The sequence below is a fragment of the Lepidothrix coronata genome, unplaced genomic scaffold (genome assembly GCF_001604755.1).
Source record: "Lepidothrix coronata isolate B3197 unplaced genomic scaffold, Lepidothrix_coronata-1.0 Scaffold76, whole genome shotgun sequence".
NCBI lineage: Eukaryota > Metazoa > Chordata > Aves > Passeriformes > Pipridae > Lepidothrix > Lepidothrix coronata.
Genome location: NW_016690256.1, coordinates 3,509,263 through 3,527,873, shown reverse-complemented (window position 1 = coordinate 3,527,873; position 18,611 = coordinate 3,509,263). Strand labels below are relative to the sequence as shown.

Here is an 18,611-nt window from a genome sequence, read left to right as displayed (position 1 = left end):
GAAAGGTGTTGCTGTGATATAGTGACAAGCTTCTTAGAAATCTACTTGATAAACAAAAGAACAAGTAATTCACAATAAGTATAATTATTCAATAATTTAAGCTTCCTAATCTACTTCCACAGTCTTGGCAAGCAGATTGTGATTTCTTGCCTTTTATATAATGAGAAAAGTATTTTTCTTCTTTATACTCTATAGATTGATTGCAAATATTCAGAATTCAAGCTGTGTTGCTCATTTGCAATCAGTTGGATGAGTAACATTATTTCTACTCATGATTGGATGAATGCCCAATGACTTGTGTGTGCAAATTGTAAAGTTTGTTTTCTGAAGATGCTCATTGGTATGACATTGAAATTTGCTGCCTTTGAAGAGCAGTGGCAGTACAATTCAACACAATGAAGACCAAAGAAAAGACTGACCACCAAAGAAAGACAAGGTGACATTAAGATTTTTTAATGGGACTTTGTGGATTAAATGTTTGTCTGAATGGCCCAAGTCCCTTATGATTTTAGTTTTTGTCATTTGCTGATACTGTGAACAAATCACAAAATCATAGAATGGTTTTGGTTGGAAGGGACCTTAAAGATAATCTAATTCCAACCCCTCTGCTAAGGGCAGGGACACATTCTTCAAAGCCCCATCCAACCTGGTCTTGGAGACCTCCAGGGATAGGGCATCCAGGACTTCTCTGGGCAAATCCAGTCTCTTGAGTTCTGAACCCAATATCATGCACACGTTGGGTGATGCTTGAACCCTGTTCAAAGGTAGTTCCCATGACAAGGTTGCAGCAGATGACTAGCAGTGGGGCTAGCATACATGGGAGTTGCAAAACAGCTCAAATCCCGGTTCAAGATAAAAGGCAAGTGAGTGTGAAATAAGAAGAAAGTAGTGTTGGGACCCAGTTGCATACATTGTCTGTTTCCAGATTGCAATGGGACAACTGGATTTGTAAGAGGTCACTGTTTCATGTGGGAAATTTTCTGCAGAAATTCCTTTCCCTCTGGTCTCAAAGTTATATGGGTTATATGAAGCCTCACAGCTTCTAAGGTGTAGAAGTCTGGCCCCTTCTGAAGAGGACTGTAAAAGAGAAATAGTATTCAAGACTTGAAATGCTGATGTGTAAGAGCTAAAACTAGTGGTATTGCTATTGTTTCCTGAGACAAAACATAATATGGTAGCCAGAGTATTTTTATCACACTGGCTTTGAAAAGAGATTGGGAGCAGAATCCACACATGAATGGGTTATCCTCTCATAGTGTGTTGTAGTACCTTTTTTCCACCATTAATATATATCAGCTGTATCCACTATAAAATTTCAACTGAGTGAAAAGCACTGCCTCTTTTTTGCCTGTGTGTCTGTTGCATATGTCAGGGTTTTTTCTAGTAGGTCAAGATTCTTTAGACCAGGATTCACTGATTGCTCTTATTTCACAGGACACTGTAGAGCCTTGTGACTCCTAAAACACTCTTTGCTCCCTCCTTTTGCAGCCCTTCTATTGCAAGCAGAAGTAATGTGTGATGTACTGGAGTGTGGTCCAGCCAAAAAGCCATGTAGAGAAGAACAGGGACATGTGCTTCTAGATGGCAAGTCCAGTCAGACCACATCCAGCAGCTTAGGATACAGGTCAATTTCAACTGATATAAAATACAATGTTCTATTTGCATTTTCTGCACAGCAAACAGATGGCAACGGCAAAAAAAAAAAAAATACTGAGGACTTTTGTAAAAAAAAAAAAACCAGCTCCCTTCAGCCCAAAATTGAATGACAAATTCCCAGCTATCTTAACTCACTGTCAATCTGTAAAGGTAGGTTGTAAGAACATCTGTATTTCCATGCCAGTGTGGTAGTCTGGCTATTGTAACTTGAGAACTACCTTTGTTGAAATTTAAGGCTTTTGACCGTTATGTCCTGCTGGATTCATGTCTTCAGTTCTGTCTAGCTGACATCTCTTTGGCAATCACAGCCTTAGAAATGCTCCTTTAGAGAGTACAATGTGAAGAGCAGTGATGCTGTAATAATCTCACACTGTAGAGAGAATGATCTCTTATAGAAGTGCATGCTCATATTAAAAATTCACAGTAGTACACTCCATTCCCCCATTATAGGCAATTACAGAGGATTTTAAATATCTGATGCTAGTTGGCAGTGTACAATACCCTGTCAGCAGCAAGCTCTGATTTGTAATTTAATTATCATAAGACATCCACCTGTTCTTTTGACAAATGAAGAGTAGCATTTCTGTGCAATCATGCTTTTCCCTCCAAAAATCTGAACTGACCCTTAGAGAAAGGTTTCTAGGGAATGGGGTAATTTCAAGGACATTTGCAGGACCTCATCAGGGCAGGGTAATTGAAACTAATGAGGCATTTCTACAGGAGAGTCTTAATTCTGGTTTGATGTTTTCATCCTTACCACTGGCTTTTTGCTGTGTCAAACCACTTTGGTTCACAGCTGAAAGCAATTCAGTGAAGAGATGCTGTGGGAGGAAAGATGTATGAAAATCAGTGACTTTGGTGCTAAGAACATGAGGCAAACACATAACAAGATTGACCCAGAAATGCTCTAGGCTCATACCTTGTGAAGAAAGAGAAAGCTGTGCTTGGGGTGGGAGGGAGACAAAAGCAAATGGGAAAGTGGAAATCTGTTCTGTAAACTTTCCAGTTTATGGCCCATGAACATGGACAGTACTGAATTTGTCCTAGCAATATGCAGTTATTGGATAAATAGATCAATTCAAATTATAAAGGAAGTCTACCAGCAGAGATCCATGCGAGTGTTCTGCTTTTCATGAGCACAGGACTCAGGGTGAATTAATTTCCTCTGGAGTTTGGCTCCCATTTATGTGACAACTATGCTGCAGTGTAGTGATGAGGAAGGGGCTAACTGCTGGTCAAAGAGATGTTCTCTCTCTAAGGACACATCACACTGCTTCTCATGATGTAAAGCTACATGGATGATCTGGACAGAATAGCATATATGTACTGTAAATATTTTATATATATATATATATATAAAAATAAGCATACAATGCAATAGAATGAATCATAGATTCATAAAACAGTTTGGGTTGGAAAGGACCTTAGAGGTCATCTAGTTCCAACCCCCTGCCATGGGCAGGGATGACATCCATTAGATCAGCCAATGTGATCACCTTAACCCATTGCCTTACACTTTGACTTGTTGAACTTCATGAGGTTCTTGTGGGCCCACTTCTCAAGTTTGTCCAGTTCCTTCTGGATGGCATCCCTTCCTTCTATTGTGTCAACTGCACTGCTCAGTTTTGTGTCACCTGCAAATTTGTCGAGGGTGTACTTGATCTCACTGTCTTTGTCATTGATAAAGATATTGAAGAACAGCAGTCCCAAGACAGAGCCCTGAGAGACACCACTCATCACTGTCCTCTGCCTCAACATAGAGCCATTAACCACAACTCTCATTCTGCCAATTCGTTATCCACTGAATGGTCTCCCGAACAGATTAGGAAATCTGATAATTATTGTCTACTGTCTGATACTTTGTTATTCTGTAATTATATTAACACATATGAATTGTCTCCTCAAAGCTTATTTGTTCTTCCTTTCTATTTTTTTTTGTCTAGAAATATCGTTATCAAGATGAGGATGCTCCACATGATCATACTTTGCCTCGTTTAACCCACGAAGTGAGAGGCCCAGAGCTTGTTCACGTGTCAGAGAAGAACTTGTCTCAAATAGAGAATGTCCATGGATATGTGTTACAGTCGCACATTTCTCCTTTGAAGGTAGGATCGATACTTCCCGTGGCTTTGGTCCTCAAATATGAGAAAACATGTAGCATGAAATGCTTGGGAAACTTATTTTGTTGTACAAACAGACAAGCTGCTTTTTGAAACATATCATTGCAGATTGATTGTCCTGTGATGGGTTTTTAAGGCTTGCTGTAGTGTAACAGATATAGTTGACAAAGCTTTGTGCTGAGAGGTGAGCTTTTTGCTTTGAGTGGGGTTTTTGCTTGAGCAAAAATAATTCCTGGCAAATAAGCCTGTTTTTCTCTACATTGGGAAAGGAATAATGCAGGTTCTCAGCCTCAATATCATGGTGATTTTGAAATGGCAGACTTCTCTTCCTGATTATCCTTGTTCAGAAACTGAAAAAATTATTATAAATGTATCCGTCTGATGGAATCCTAGTTTTTTCATCTCTCAAAAAGCTGTATCAAAGTCACAAGTTATGCCTGAAAAAGGAGCTCATTTGCCACTATTCATATCCTTATTGCTCAAGCACTTGCTATTTTCTGTGGAGTTTGATGCAATTCAGAGTGCTGTAGAGATATCTTTCTTTTAATTAAGCCAACTATTTATAAAATATAGAAGCTTTTTTTGTACGTGTGTCTGGTGTCCTCTGATATATCTCCCTGTGCAAAAATGTTCATCTTTTTGGTGAACCTGTATAACAACCAAAAAGAAATCCCTTTCCAAAAATTTACATTTGCTCTTTCATAAGACTGCAATAGTTTGAAAATATTCCTAAAATTTCTCTAATGGAAGGAACATAAATGCAATGATGAACATAATGAATTTCCTATTTTATTTTCTAGTAGGCCTGGGAAAGGGAAAAAAAGAAGAATATTTTTTACTAGAGGCAGTGACGTTCTTGGTAATGGTTTTATTCCAGCAATTAACTAAGCAGCAAACAAGGCAGATGGGCTTTGCTCCTTCTGGTGCTCAAAGCCTGTGAAATGGGCATTGCTTGCCTAATGGAGTGTTTACAGCACGGTTACAAGTGAAAGGAAATGTTTATTATTAAAGATTGATGTGAATACAGCTGGTGTTTATTGAGCCTTCATGGAATAGCCATGTGAATCTTTGTCCTCTGCTCTTGTTGGTCCTGTGTTTAGTTTGCATATTGTTTGTCTTTTCTTGTTTTAGCAGCTTTCTGGGTTACTTACCTAGCTTCTACTGCAGAAGCCAACAGTACCAAGCAATGATATATCTTATGCTGAGGTTATCACTTTAGTTATTTGGAAGCAACTACCTCCACAGAGCCTCTGTGTAACATCAGGGGACAATCACAGACAAAGCAATTTCTTGCCTGGAAGGGAAACATCCCTTTTCCTCTAGGACTTCTTTAGTATTATAGTTACAGTGGTGAAAGTCAAAAATAGATATTTTTCTTTACATTTTGAGACTTTCAAGTAAGGTTATATAATCCAAGCTGAGGGTATAGCAGTGATGATAAAAGGCTCATTGGGAAGTGAGGGGAAAGGTATCCCCAGACACTTACAGTTCCCTTGAAACAGCTTCCAGTCTAATTTGCTATTGTTACAGGAAAAAATTGTCTGCTGCTGTTTTCTGAAGTGATGGGAAGAGAGGAGCCATATAGTATTTCCTCTTGGAAATCAGTGTCTTCTGCAAGTTCTCCCCTCAGTCTGAGGATTTTTATCTTTGACCCTGTCCCTTTCCTTTCCTTCAGATTCAAAGTGTCTCATGTCTGTCACTTAATAGTATTTCATGCCTGCCATTTAATCTAAATTTAGCAATTTGTCTCTTCAAATGGTTTTGAAGTTCCTGCTTTCTATCCTCTGCAGTCTATGTCACGTCATTTAACCTTCAGTAGAGAATTATGCCAGGAAGCTGGGGAAAACCTGCTAGAGCTTGTGGCACTGTGGTGCCCTTCCTATCTGAAATATCTGCTTTGGATTCACTTCTGTTTCTGGGAGTTGACTGAAATCCCTGTTCAGAAGCTTTTTATCATAATGATTTCCACATAATTGAGAAATAGCTTTTCAGTACTCCAAAATCTAGTCAGAATTGGTTAACGTCTTCAATTACAGACTTTCCATCCTATGATATCATTGAGTAAAAGCCCAGGAGTTCCTTTGTTCAGGATTCCTCCTCAGAGGCACCAGCTTAGCCTGTTTCTGTGTTACTGCAACATGAATAAATTGCTTTATGGAACAAGACATCTGAGACTCTGCTATGGGAAACCTGGGGTCAAACCAATAAGGAAACCTGCTCTGCCTATGCGTGAGTGTGGGGTGTGCAGGGGGTCAAGCAGAAGCACCCGTTGGAGCTGGAGCTGCCCACTGTGAGGGGGCTCCTGTCCTAGCAGTGAAAGTCTCTCGCACTGGGAGTGTGTCTGCCAGAGAGTCCCATGAATGTTCAGATCAGAGTGCGAAGTTTCCTTGACACCAAAACAGGGATCACATTATCTCCTGTGTGTCCTGTGTTTAGTGGCTGCACGATAACCTGATGACAGGATGATTAGCCCAATATTTCTGTGTGAAACAATATCATAAAAGAAAAAATGTTTGAGCATAAAAATATTCTAGTTAAGATGCTTTGGAACCAAAATGTTGTCCCAAGACCAAGTCACATGTCCATCTCAATCACATCACTTTTCCTAAGTGACTTGATTTTGGAAGAAGAAAGAGTTGCTTGTTTCTACATCTTTGTGTTCATTTGGAAAGAAATCTGCAAAGATCATAAAATTATAAAGCTTCCCTTGGGGATGGCTGATTCCAGCCCCCTGCAACTGACCAGTGCCCACAGCCATCTCTGGAAGCCATAGGTGTTATACCTTGTCAGTACATGTAGACTGCTTGCTACCTAAAATCTAGTATGCACTAGCCAGATTACTCCCTTTCAGAAGATAATAAGGAGCAAGAGCAGTTGTGCTGAAAACCAGATCCTCTTTTCTCTGTGTTTTTTACTTCTGCAACTGACATGTATTTTGCATTAACTTTGTTTTTTACTCTCCTGTAGCATTTCATGTACACTCAAATCAGTACTGGAAAATGTTTAATTTTAGAAAGCTTCAAACTTCTGTTAAAGGTTGATCTGCTTATTAGTGTGGAGAAGATAAAATTTTCAACAGCTTAAGCAACTGTGAATGTCAAACACTAAAGTTGTAAAGGAAGTTTTCAGTTACATGGCTGTATTAACATTTGGGAAAATGCTAACATTGGAGAAGTTTTGTTAGAGCTGCCATATTAAGATGATAAATGTTCTTTGCAACTTACAGAGCTGATGAAATTGTGTTTTATTAATTTGTTAAAGGAAAAAGTATGTAGTGTAATGAAAAGAGTTTAAAATAATTTTCTTGCACTTCCCGTCGTTTGACACGAGATGGTGCAGTAAGCTCAGAATCCTTTGGTCTGCATCTATAAAGCATTATATACTACGGAGGTTTTTCTTAAACGGCTTAGAAAGTGCTAATTCAGTAAAAAGTACTTTGTGAATCTCTGGTGTTCTAGGAAATCTGAATTCAACACAACTGTACCTGATGTCTGTACTCAGACATGCAAGTTCTGTCTACAAATTAAATGTGCACCTCTTCCCCTTCGTCCTAGGAATAGAGCTAATCAGTGTTCATTAAATGAATTATAACTCTGGCTCCTAAATGAACCTTATTAGTATTATTGTGATGTTAGATTTGCTTTTGCTTTTTAAGTATATTCCACTTCTTTTAGATAAGCCAAAAAGTAATAATCCCTGTAAGAATCTTGTATCTTCTTGGTTGTCTGAACATTTTAAATGTCAGGCTATTCCAGCTATCTTCATTTCCTAATTTAATGCCAGGTTTGACTGTAAGCATCAATGACAGATGTGCAAAATCAAGTAACCAGGTAAATTACTGTTATTTTCTTAACCTAAGTTATTTTCAAACAGGGATGATCAGGAATAAACCTCTTCAGCTGCCTTGTCTTTCATGGCCTCACTTTCTGGAAGGGAAGGAGACACTCTAGCTATTCCTGCTTTTCTTTCTGTCCTGGGGCATTGTCCTGCAGCTCAGCAGGATTGATGGAATGACTATCCAGTGGAGAAAGGGAAAAAACCCCATCTCCACATGGAGTAAATGGGCTCAGCGGTCTCCAAAGCTACGGTTATCCATGAATTGACATTTGTACCAACCTCTTTACAGAAGGAGGTTTGCATCTCCCAATGCCACAGAATGTTGATTTCATTTCTTCTTTTTCCTTGTGGATGGCAAAAATCCCTCTCTTTCTCATTACTTGAACCAGAGAATCACAGATTCATTTAAGCTAGAAAAGAGCTCTGGGATTATCAAGTCCAACCATTGACTGATCACCACCTTGTCAACAAGGCCATGGCACTAAAGTAACAACCACATCCAGTGGTTTCTTGAACACTTCCAGGGATGGTGACTCCACCACCTTCCTGGGCAGTCCATTTCAATGTTGAAAAACCCTTTCCATGAAGAAAGTCTTCCTGAAGTCCAACTTGAATCTCCCCTGGTGCAGATTCAAGCTATGTTCTCTCCTCTTGTCATTAGTTTCCTGGGAGAAGAGGCCAACTCCCACCTTTCAGGTAGTTGTATAGGTCACCCCTGAGGGTGAAATGGGTCACCCCTTTTTTCAGGCTAAACAACCCCAGCTCCCTCAGCTGCTTCTCATAGAAGTTACCCTCTAGACCCTCCCCCATTTCCATTGCCTTTCTCTGAACTCATTCCAGCACGTAAAAGTGTTTCTTGTAGTGAAGAGCACAGAAATGGACACAGTACTTGTGGTGAGACCTCACCAGTGCCAGATACAGGGGGACAATCACTGCTGTGGTCCTGCTGGCCACACTATTGCTGACACAGGCCAGGATGCCATTGGCCTTCTTGGCCACCTGGGCACACTGCTGGCTCGTGTTCAGCTGCTGTTGACCAGAACCCCCAGGTCCTTTTCTGGCAGGCAGCTTTCCAGCCACTCTGCTCCCATCCTGTAGCACTGCATGGGGTTGTTGTGACCAAAGTGCAGGACCTTGTAGAACTTCATACCACTGGTTTCAGCCCATCAATACAGCCTGTCCAGATCCCTCTGCAGAGCCTTCCCACTGTCCAGCAGATCAACACTCTCACCTGACTTGGTGTCATCTGCGAATTTACGTTCAATTCCCTCATTTAGATCATCAGTAAAGATATTAAACAGGACTGAACCCAATACAGAGCTGTAGGGAGCACCACTAGTGACTGGAAGATTCTCTGAAATTCTCTGTATCTAGTGGGGGAAAGATGTTTTCTGTTTACTCCAAGGCAGAGCTCTCTGTTTCCCAATTCCAACCTTCTGGTAAGTGTGTAGTATCCTTTGCATGCTTATCATTCTTCTTTTTATTTACTTGGATGCAGGAAGGTCATTTTCTTGTGAAAGCTCCTGGAATCTGGCAATCCTTCTTTTCTGTCTGTAATGGTACAGCTTTTTTGCCCATCTCAGAAGCATTCCCTGTTCAGGTGTGAGTCAGATCTCACTACAGTGGTTGCTATGCTTATCCAACAAGTTAACAAAGATGGGGAAAGAGGCTCTGAAAATGAGCCTGGATGATTAATAATTCTGTGAAAAATGTATTAGCCTGAGCTTCCTGGTAACTTTCATAAAGAGTAATTTTTTATGTCTAAAAATATAGATTAGGCAAGAGCTATTTATTTCATGAAATAACATTGACTTAAGAAAAATTGGGTTCTAGAGACAATTTGGATAAATAAGGTCAAAACATCCAATAGCAATTTTTTTTTTTGGACACAGAAGTCCCATTTTTCAATTCAACCAACTTTGGGACTATAAAAACCAAAGTCATGCACTAGTTACAGGTACTGTGAAAATAGCAAACTCGAAGACTCTCCTAATATTGCAGTGGATCACGTGAACTGTAAATTAACTTGGGATATTGCTGCACAGAGCTGTAAAATAGCATTAGGAAATACACTCAACAGATCTGTGTAGCTGTTTTAAATTACAGAATCCCGGAACGGTTTGGGTTGGAAGAGACCTTGCAGATCATCTAGTTCCAACTCCCCTTCCTTAGACAGGGACACCTTTCACTAGACCAGGCTTGAGCAATGGCAGGGAAGTCCTCTGTTCATGTAATTGTAAGTATCTCTAGTTTCCAGGGAACCAGATTTACATAGGGAAAGCTAGTTACTGCAGCTTTCAGCATTATCATGCCTGATACTCCTGTGTAAATGTAGTTCCTAGTGCTTTTGGGGTGATAATCCAACTGTGATAAGAAATCACATTTATTTTTCCAGAACTTCTGAGACCCCTTAATTCCTATTACTGGGGAAGAATGCTATGCTATAGGTGAAGTTTGGATAGGGAAGAGAAAAAGATAGGGCTGGATTTGTTTTAATTTCTGTGGCTGAGGTATGACAGAGTTGAAGCAGTGCCACAGCACAGGCTGTTCTTCCAGAGCAAAGATGCCGCATTTCAGAGGCTCTTTAAGAGCTGTGGAGGACTAGGAGAGGCTGAGGCTTTGTTACATGGCAGGAACAGCAGTCTGAAGCTTTCTCTTGCAGTTATAAAATTAATTGGGGTTATATAGAGGACATATTAATGTATGCATGGATATATTAGCAAGCCATCTAAAATTTAATCTCGCATCCTTTTCTTTGCTTACACTGACTACATGTTATAAGTATAGCTAATCTGCATGAAGCGTTTTTTAACCCCAGGGTGGCTCAGCCAAGTAGCAATGATCTTATAAGAATACTTTTGATCTCTGCCCTGGTAGCTTCCCAGCTTTTGTGTTTTGGAGTTGGTTTTGTTTTGTCTTCCCCCCCTCCCTTTTAGTATGCAGTTATTGGCAAAGCCCCATGCTGCAGTTAGTCTGTTAGTGAATTCCACTGAATATTCAGTAGGTTGCTTCATTAAGATACAACACTTGTTACATGTTTAATCATGTACTGCTTTTCTCTATCTCCTACTGTAACAGCAGATAAGCATATATCATAGATCTGTGTCTGTGATCTATGTTTTTTAATATAAAAATGAAATCAGATTAAAAAGAGACAAAGGAAACTCACAAATGTGCCTGTGTCTGTTCCTGCTTACAGAAGTGGCTAAAGTAGCTCTGAATTCTGATTTTATTTCATTATGTTTCAAGTCAAAACAAGCAGTTTATAAATTAGCATTTTGAGTAATATTTTGTGTCTCATTTTAACAAGGTTGGGAATGTCTTCCATTTTTGAGTCCTTGTCTTACTCTAAAGAAAGTCCTAAAATGGTGCAAAATTTGAATGTTATAGTGAAGAACTGTTATTAATAAAGGATACTTTCTGTTGGTTTTGTCCTCATAGCTAAGTCCATTGTGTTGTGGGCTTAATGTTTTGCCTTGGCTTTCTGACTGATAGCTTTTCACATGATTTATGTAGTTGCAGGAGAGTATTTTTTTATCTTTCTAGCTTCTGACAGAATAAAAGAGAAACTAAAGAAAATTGCTTTTGTCAGTGGGTGATTTAATTGGAGAAATCTCAGCAAGTTAACGTAAACCTCAGGCATTGCAATCCTATATTTTTTGGCAAAATAAATGATGGCCTCTGATGGACACAAGCAAAACAAATTCTGACAGTATCTACTAGTCCATTATATGTTGTTAGACTTGTCTGAAGAATGAGAAGAGGAATTTTCAAAGGAATTTGAAAATATTTCCAGGCTATGGACCCTGTTTACTTTATATGTGCCTCTTAGGTATTGCAGGTCTTTTTAAATGTTAATCTGAATTGCTGTTTCAGGAGATTTTCTCTTTTCTTGATCTACTGGGTCCTTTATCCATTAGTATTAATTAGCTACTTTATCTTTTATTCTTTTTGGATAGCAGACTTTGTTTTAAGGATAGTCTTGTTTCTGAGTATTATTTTTTGAGGAAAAAAAAAAAGCCTGATATATTGCAAATATTTTTGACCATGTCTCTCACTTACAATCAAGAAAATAAGAAATTCCAAGAATCATTCTTCTCATTATCTTTCTGTAATTATAAAGGAGGGGGGGTTCCATCTCAAATTAATGAAATCTATGCAATAAATCCACGGAATAACTACTAGATGCTGCAAACGTAAGATTTGTATGTTCTGCCAGTTCCTTTCTCCAAGGCTAGAAGTACCAGAATATCAGTATATTTGTAAAGTATCTGTAATGACATTTGCCACCTTTCCAAAGTGTTTTGTGACCTACTACTGAAAAGTGCAATAAAGCATCTTGGTGTTATTAGTCAGACTGTAACAGAAGGGATTTTTCTCAGATATGTCAGACAGGTTTAACACCAGTTGTTTCCCTAAGCTCAGTAGCTGAAATGCCCTTCTGTCAGACTTCAGCTACTGCTGACACTTGGGAATGTACTCAACATTTTAAATGAAGCACTAAACTGCCATAATCCCTTTTCACTAGGAATAAACTGATAATTCACTCACTCAATAGAAGACATATGTGTTTATACATGCAGTAATGTGACACATCAAGAATGTTCTGGCTTTTGTCAGTATCAGGTGTAAAAGCAAACAGAAGTTTGCATTTCCAGGAGCTCTGAATGAGTGCAGCCTCCAGGATGAAGAGGACAGAATCTCTCTAGTCAAACCTTATGACAGAATATCTTGGCAACCTGACTTAAGAAGTGCTTAAGCTAATACAAATGCTATTTCCAACATTTTTAAACTCCTGTTTCTCCTGGCTCTTATTTCATCTCACTGTAATGTAGTTTTGTGGACTGTGGAGCTGTGAAAAAAACAACAGAATTTGGACATTTCAAAGCAAAACAGATCTTTCTAAACTGGCTATTATTTTCCAAATCTTTTCAAGAACCAAGTGTAAATAAGAGTTTTTGAGATTATTATTGTGCAACATCTTCACAATATTATTATTGTGTGATATCATCTCTCTTCCCAGGACTGGGGCATTGGAACGAGATGATCTTTAGTGTCCCTTCCAACCCAAACCATTCTATGATCCTACAATTCTGCGATCTTGGGATCAATAGCTAATTGAGACTTCTCAAAATAATTTTATATGCTTTTTGACATTTAGTTCCTTTCAATTTCTCTATTTCAGAAGATCATATTACTAGATTTCTAATAATCTTTGAATATTACTACTGAAGCTGATGCAATTTGGGTAAATGTCAAAAAATAGTCAGGCGTAATGACTCAGGTGACTTTTTTAAGATCTGCACTGTTTACTAACTTGATTTCTCACAGTACTGTCTTTCTCATTCCCGTCATGTTGTTTTGCTTTTCCGTAGTTAATCAGTGTTCCTTTTTCCTGCTCCTTTTTCTGAATTACCTTTGGAATCCATTCCAGTATTTCTCCTTTTCTTACTTTTCTCTTATATCCATTCCTACGCCTACACATGGATCTTGTTAATCCTGCAAGCCACCCATGAAGTACAAGTTTGTACTAGGGAGCTGTTAACGTGTAACGATTGATGACCTCCTGTACAAGACAATTGCACTCTTATTGATTGTTTTGCTTTTTGGCTCTTTTAGAGAACAGGAGACGCAGTTCTCCCTGTCTCCCCTTTGTCATACATGGTCTTTATGGACAGTTTCTGTTATTTGTCTTGCTGTTAAAAGATGGGTTCTCCCTGAACAAAAGCAATGTGAAATATAGTTGAATATTATCAAGTCTAGTGGATCTCAGTTGCCCACTGAAAGGACAGCACTCTGGGCAGCTTTTATTCTACTAATACTTACAGAAACTCTGAGCCACATAAAATGCAATTAGTTTTTTCAGCCAACAAACTCAAGCACACCAAATTGCACCTGTTATCTTCCAGATCTGAACAGAATCAGACTTTTCAATACACAAGAGCTAGAAGACAGCTTTTTAGGTTAAAGTGTGTTCTGTAGAAAATGACTGCATTCTCGAAGAAAGTCTACATAGCTGATTTTTTCAAAGCCTTCCTTCCTTTACATTTTTAATAAGCCTCTGCCTGAATTGCTGCATTGATTTGGTTGAAGTTTGTGCTTCCAAATTAAAAAAAATCATTAAACCTGATAATAGACTTAATAAAATTATTATAATTGATAAGATGATATTGGAAAGGCTAAAAAGAGTATTGGTGTTTACAGCAAAACCCCAAATTTTTACTTTGAAGTCAGTGTCACAAATCATGTCTTTGATCAAGTAGATGAGTATATGCCAAGCAGGGAAATAGAATTTTCAGTGATAGTACATAGCATGTGAATATAAAGACATATTAATTACTGGGAATTGGCCAAAATAGTGCAAAGTTAACAACTTAACACTCTGGGTCTCTTAGAGTCATCAACCAGCTTCTGAAGGCCACACTTGCATATGGTTTCACATTCAAATTGCTGCAATTTCCTCTTCAGCAGTCATTAGGCAGTTTTTTTCACTATTTTGTAACAAATCTACAGATTGACGGGATCTGAACTGAATTAGAGGTTTCAGCTGAAACTGGCTTATTTTCCTAATTATTATTTTCATAATTTTACTTCTGCTTAGAAAAGGCATTATTTTTTCAGTATCTTTGAGATGTTGATATCTACCTAAGGCAAATGGGAATGAGTACAGTAAAGTTAAGAAAAAAAACATGTCTATATTGCTTGTACTTTACTAATACCTGTAATGTTGGAGAATGTCTGAAAAACTGTCTGAAATCACTTCCCTGGGGAACCTGTTCCAGTTATGTCTCTAAATAGAAGAGAAGTAGTGCTGGGCAAAGTGGTAGAGCATCAATAGGTAAGTCCATTATGATGGCTAAACTAGTGAAGTGCTGGGATTACTTTGGAAAACTTTGTTTGCATCCCCTATTCTCCTTCATCACTTTGTATACTGGGAATTTCCACATTTATGCCTGTGTGTTTCTTTGTTTACAGGCTGTACCTTCCTCCTGTGGAGATTGCAAAGTCAAACTCACTTTACAGTGTAACAGCAGAGAAGCAGGATAGGTATTTCCTAGTATTTGGATGTTAGTGAAAACCTGACCACTGAAAAGAGTGGTCAAGCATTGGAACAGGCTGCCCAGGGAAGTGGTAGAATCACTATCCTTGGAAGTGTTCAAAAAACATATAGATGTAGTATATAGGGACATGGTTTGGTGGTGGACCTGACAGTGTTATGTTAATGTTTGAACTCGATGATCTTATAGTCTTTTCCAGCCTTAGTGATTCATGTCTCTCAGCACAGATTTATCTTTCAGACAAGAATGACTTAGAAACTCTCTGTACTCAATTGGACTATAGAGAGCCATCAGAAACATACATCTATGGCTTTCCACCTTTCATAGACTGACCTTATCACCACACCTTTTCTTCTCATACTTTCTTGCTGAAGCAGGATGACTCAGCAGCTGACCTCCTATGCCAGGTCTTTGTCTCAAACCAAGGAGGATCTGAGCCAGTTTGGAACTACATGAAATGCATCAGGGTAGAGGAACAGGTTGAGGAAAATCCAATTTGGACTTTGTCCCATTGCTCTTTTCTTCTCTCACTCTGTCTCTGCAATTTTTTTCCTTTCTTGCTTCCAGTACAAGGTTTTTGTCAGAAAATTTATTTTACAAAGACTTTGAATGTAAGGAACTATGAAAAGGGAGTTTTGCAGTCAGTGGCTGAAGTGCACATAGATATGTGCAGCTAGGGGGAAAGAGGAACAAAATGTTAAAATAAGAAGGGTTTTTGAAAATAATTTAGAGCCTATATTTTGCTACCTTACAGCCTTATTTGACTTTGTAATTATTCAGCTTCTCACACCCAGATCAGTGGCATATCTGCAATGTTGTTTAAATATATTTCTTTTGACAGTGTGGTAATCCTAGGGGTGAATATAGTAATATTAGGGATGAATACTAGAGTATCTGCCATAAACCTGCTATCATAACATACATAGAGATCATCTTATTTTTTCTGATCATCTTATTTTTTCTGGTTTTTAACTCGGTTATAACTGTCTTAATATAGATAATTCTGGCAATTGGAACCCAGGTTTTACTCCAGTTATTCAATTAAGCTGAAATTGCTTGTAATGTAGTACCATAATTGTAGAAGAGGCATCCTTGCAAGATGGTAAGTAGGTGAGATACTAATTAAATTCTTCTGAACTCCAGTAATTTAATATTCAAAGGAGGCTGAGCCCATATAGTAGCTGCTCATTGCATTGCCTCTGGGGATGACAGAGGAAGAAACCTAACAAAAATAGCAGCCCCCAAATGATTTTTGCTGGACTTCTCTGACTGAAATTTTGATTTTTTTAGTATTACTCCACCATTCTAGATACAAACACGGTGGGTCATATCCCTCTGTGGGTGAATGCTGTGCAGACTTCACTTGGATCATGTGTGGGTGGATAAGTACAAAATTTTCCCAAACACTGCTAAACCCGGGGGTGGTGTTTATATATAATCTTGAAAAGCTTTTATATTCAGGCTTTTGGGAAAAGTAGGTTTCAGCCTAATTTAGGCAGGAATACATCTCCCTTTGATTTTCAAAGAACTGTAAGTCACAAAGCCTTTTAAATTCTTTTTGAGAATCTCATCTGATAATGAGAGGTGTGGGAGAGGATGAAATTCATCCATTCTTGGAGTCATCATCCTGTAGCACAGCTCAGATTATTTCATCTTTGCTACATCGAGATTATTGACCAGGTTAGTGTAGTCCTTCCAGTTCCTGAATACATCAAAGCAGATATGCCACTGCCCTTCTCATTATAGCTATCAGTAGTGATCTAAGCAAGACTGGTCTGGAAATTCCCCCCTAGATGCATATTCTTTCCAAGCCTCTTAATTCAATCTGAATGATGATGATGATAATTTAGGTTATAGTATTACCAAGGGGCTGTGATAACAGTGCAGGGTTCCATTGTCCCAAGCATTACAAAGACAAGGAAAAGCTTTAATGTTGTGATACCACAGAGTTGCCCTGGCTAAAACCAATTCAAATGAGCAGAAATTAATAGGAATCCCTGTGTATATTCAAATCTTATCTAATAATCTACCTATTATAATCAAATTATATCTTTTTAACTACTGTATAATTCCTTTGTAATTTCTTTAGCTAGAGATCTTCATATCTTGAGGCTGAATTACAGATCAGTGCTATCTTGTTACATTTATTGGCTTTTTCTCATCAGCACTGCAATGACGCTTTACATCTCACTGAGTGAGAAATACATGGACAAATATATATTTTGAAAAAAAAAACAAAAAAACCATCCTTGGTGGATGGAAAATTTTTCTGAGAATAGAGTCATTTTTTAACTAAAAGGACCTAAAAAGTAAGAATCTGCCAGGATTACCCGACATAGAAATTAACCCCCTAACTAACATACCACCACTTACTTACTGTGTTAATCAATTAATATCCTTGAATTAATTCTCCACATGTGTTTAACTGAGTTGATGAGTGTTACTATACTTTCAATTAGATGGGTGTTTCAACATAATTTTAATCATAATGGTTAGTATAAATGAGTTTTCTTAATTATGATAGGGTGAATGCTTTATTTAGAGGCTTGAGATGTAATATAACAAGATTTGGCACATCATCATGGGAACCCTTTTTTCTCAGGGACACCCATCTCCACCTCTCTTCTCACAAACTCCTTCTGTTGGCCTGCTAGGTGTGATATTGAAGACCTATGATAAGTAGACTGTCAAATTCAAATTCTCCATAATTTTATTTATTAGAGTATTCTAATTATTGTTTAGTCTGACACATTCTTCCTTCTGAAAGGACTGGTGAATACCATCATGGCGTACTCCAATTTTTCTCTGTCAATGTCTTGGGGGCTGCAGTGTCATTTTAACCTGCGATAAGATCTTATTAAGATGAAATAAGTTAACAATTTGATACATAAACAGAAAAACCATTAGGGCAACATATTATGTAATGTTGAGATGCAGAAGTTGCAAAAAATCATTATACTCTGGAAATGCTTTCTCTTCTCTGAGTATTGCCTGTTTCTTTGGTCAGGTAGTGTCTTTCCCAACTTTCCCTTCCCTTTAACACATGTGATCTGAATGACTGTAGGTAAGGAGAAGATTGGCTTGCTGAGGGCCATAGTGGCTACCCAGGCATCTGCATCTGTGGCACTCTGGGACAAGAATGACCAAATGAGAAAAAATGAAAAATATGGAGAAGACTGGAAATCATAGTTTAATGCTTTTAATCCCACCTCCATACCCAATTTAGCTTTTCTATGTACTGCGTCCACCCTGCAGCTCCCACTTCACACTCTTTTTGCAAAAAAAAAGATGGAGAAAATGGTGAGGGAATTGGAAAACAATGTTTTGCGTTGCTAAAATTGCTTAAAGACTAATTAATGTAGATGCAGTGCTAGACCATGTAGACCCTGGGTGTTCCTCTTCCAGTGCCATCTATTCTTCTGAGGTGTTAAGGTCACAGAGTAGGAATCTATCACCCACTTTTTCTTGTTGTCTTTATATCAGTATCAGCTGCTCTTTTGAAGATTTGGGAGGGTTTCAGGGGTGGTCTAAATGCTTTTCCTCAGAGTTTCCAGAACTGCGGATATGTTTCAGGGACAAACCCTTACGCTAGCAAAGAACTCTATCTGCTTGATATAGTCTGTTTTCCAGAGATACAAGTAAATTTGCAGTTGGTGTAATTTAACTCTAGATTTTTACGAGTTGTTGGTGGTGTTCTATATATGCAAAAGGAAAAAAGTAGACAAAAATCTTTCTCTCTTACGGGTAGTATTAATTAAATAGAACAGGATGGCTGATGGTTAGTTAATAAAAATATGCAGTGTCACAGCCGTTCCATTCAGAGGGCTGGATGGCAGGAAATATTTATCTGTCTTTTCAGAAAATCTAGGGATGATCTTGGGAATTACACATTAAAAAATCTGTGCCAGATACCTTTAATGAGATAAACGTAATGGGATTT

General features: G+C 38.3%; 1 protein-coding gene across 15 annotated transcripts in view; it reads left to right on the top strand.

The window, feature by feature from the left end:
* The window catches only part of DLG2 (discs large MAGUK scaffold protein 2), a 997,608-nt gene that overhangs the window by 453,011 nt on the left and 525,986 nt on the right, over nucleotides 1-18,611 (top strand). For 14 of the 15 annotated variants that reach the window (XM_017819622.1, XM_017819626.1, XM_017819623.1 and 11 more), the window contains one exon: nucleotides 3,600-3,761. The exons of the other annotated variant lie outside the window; for it this stretch is intronic. In XM_017819622.1, the coding sequence (XP_017675111.1) occupies nucleotides 3,600-3,761 (162 nt within the window). The remainder of the gene's footprint in view (nucleotides 1-3,599; nucleotides 3,762-18,611) is intronic. 15 annotated transcript variants of the gene reach the window in all.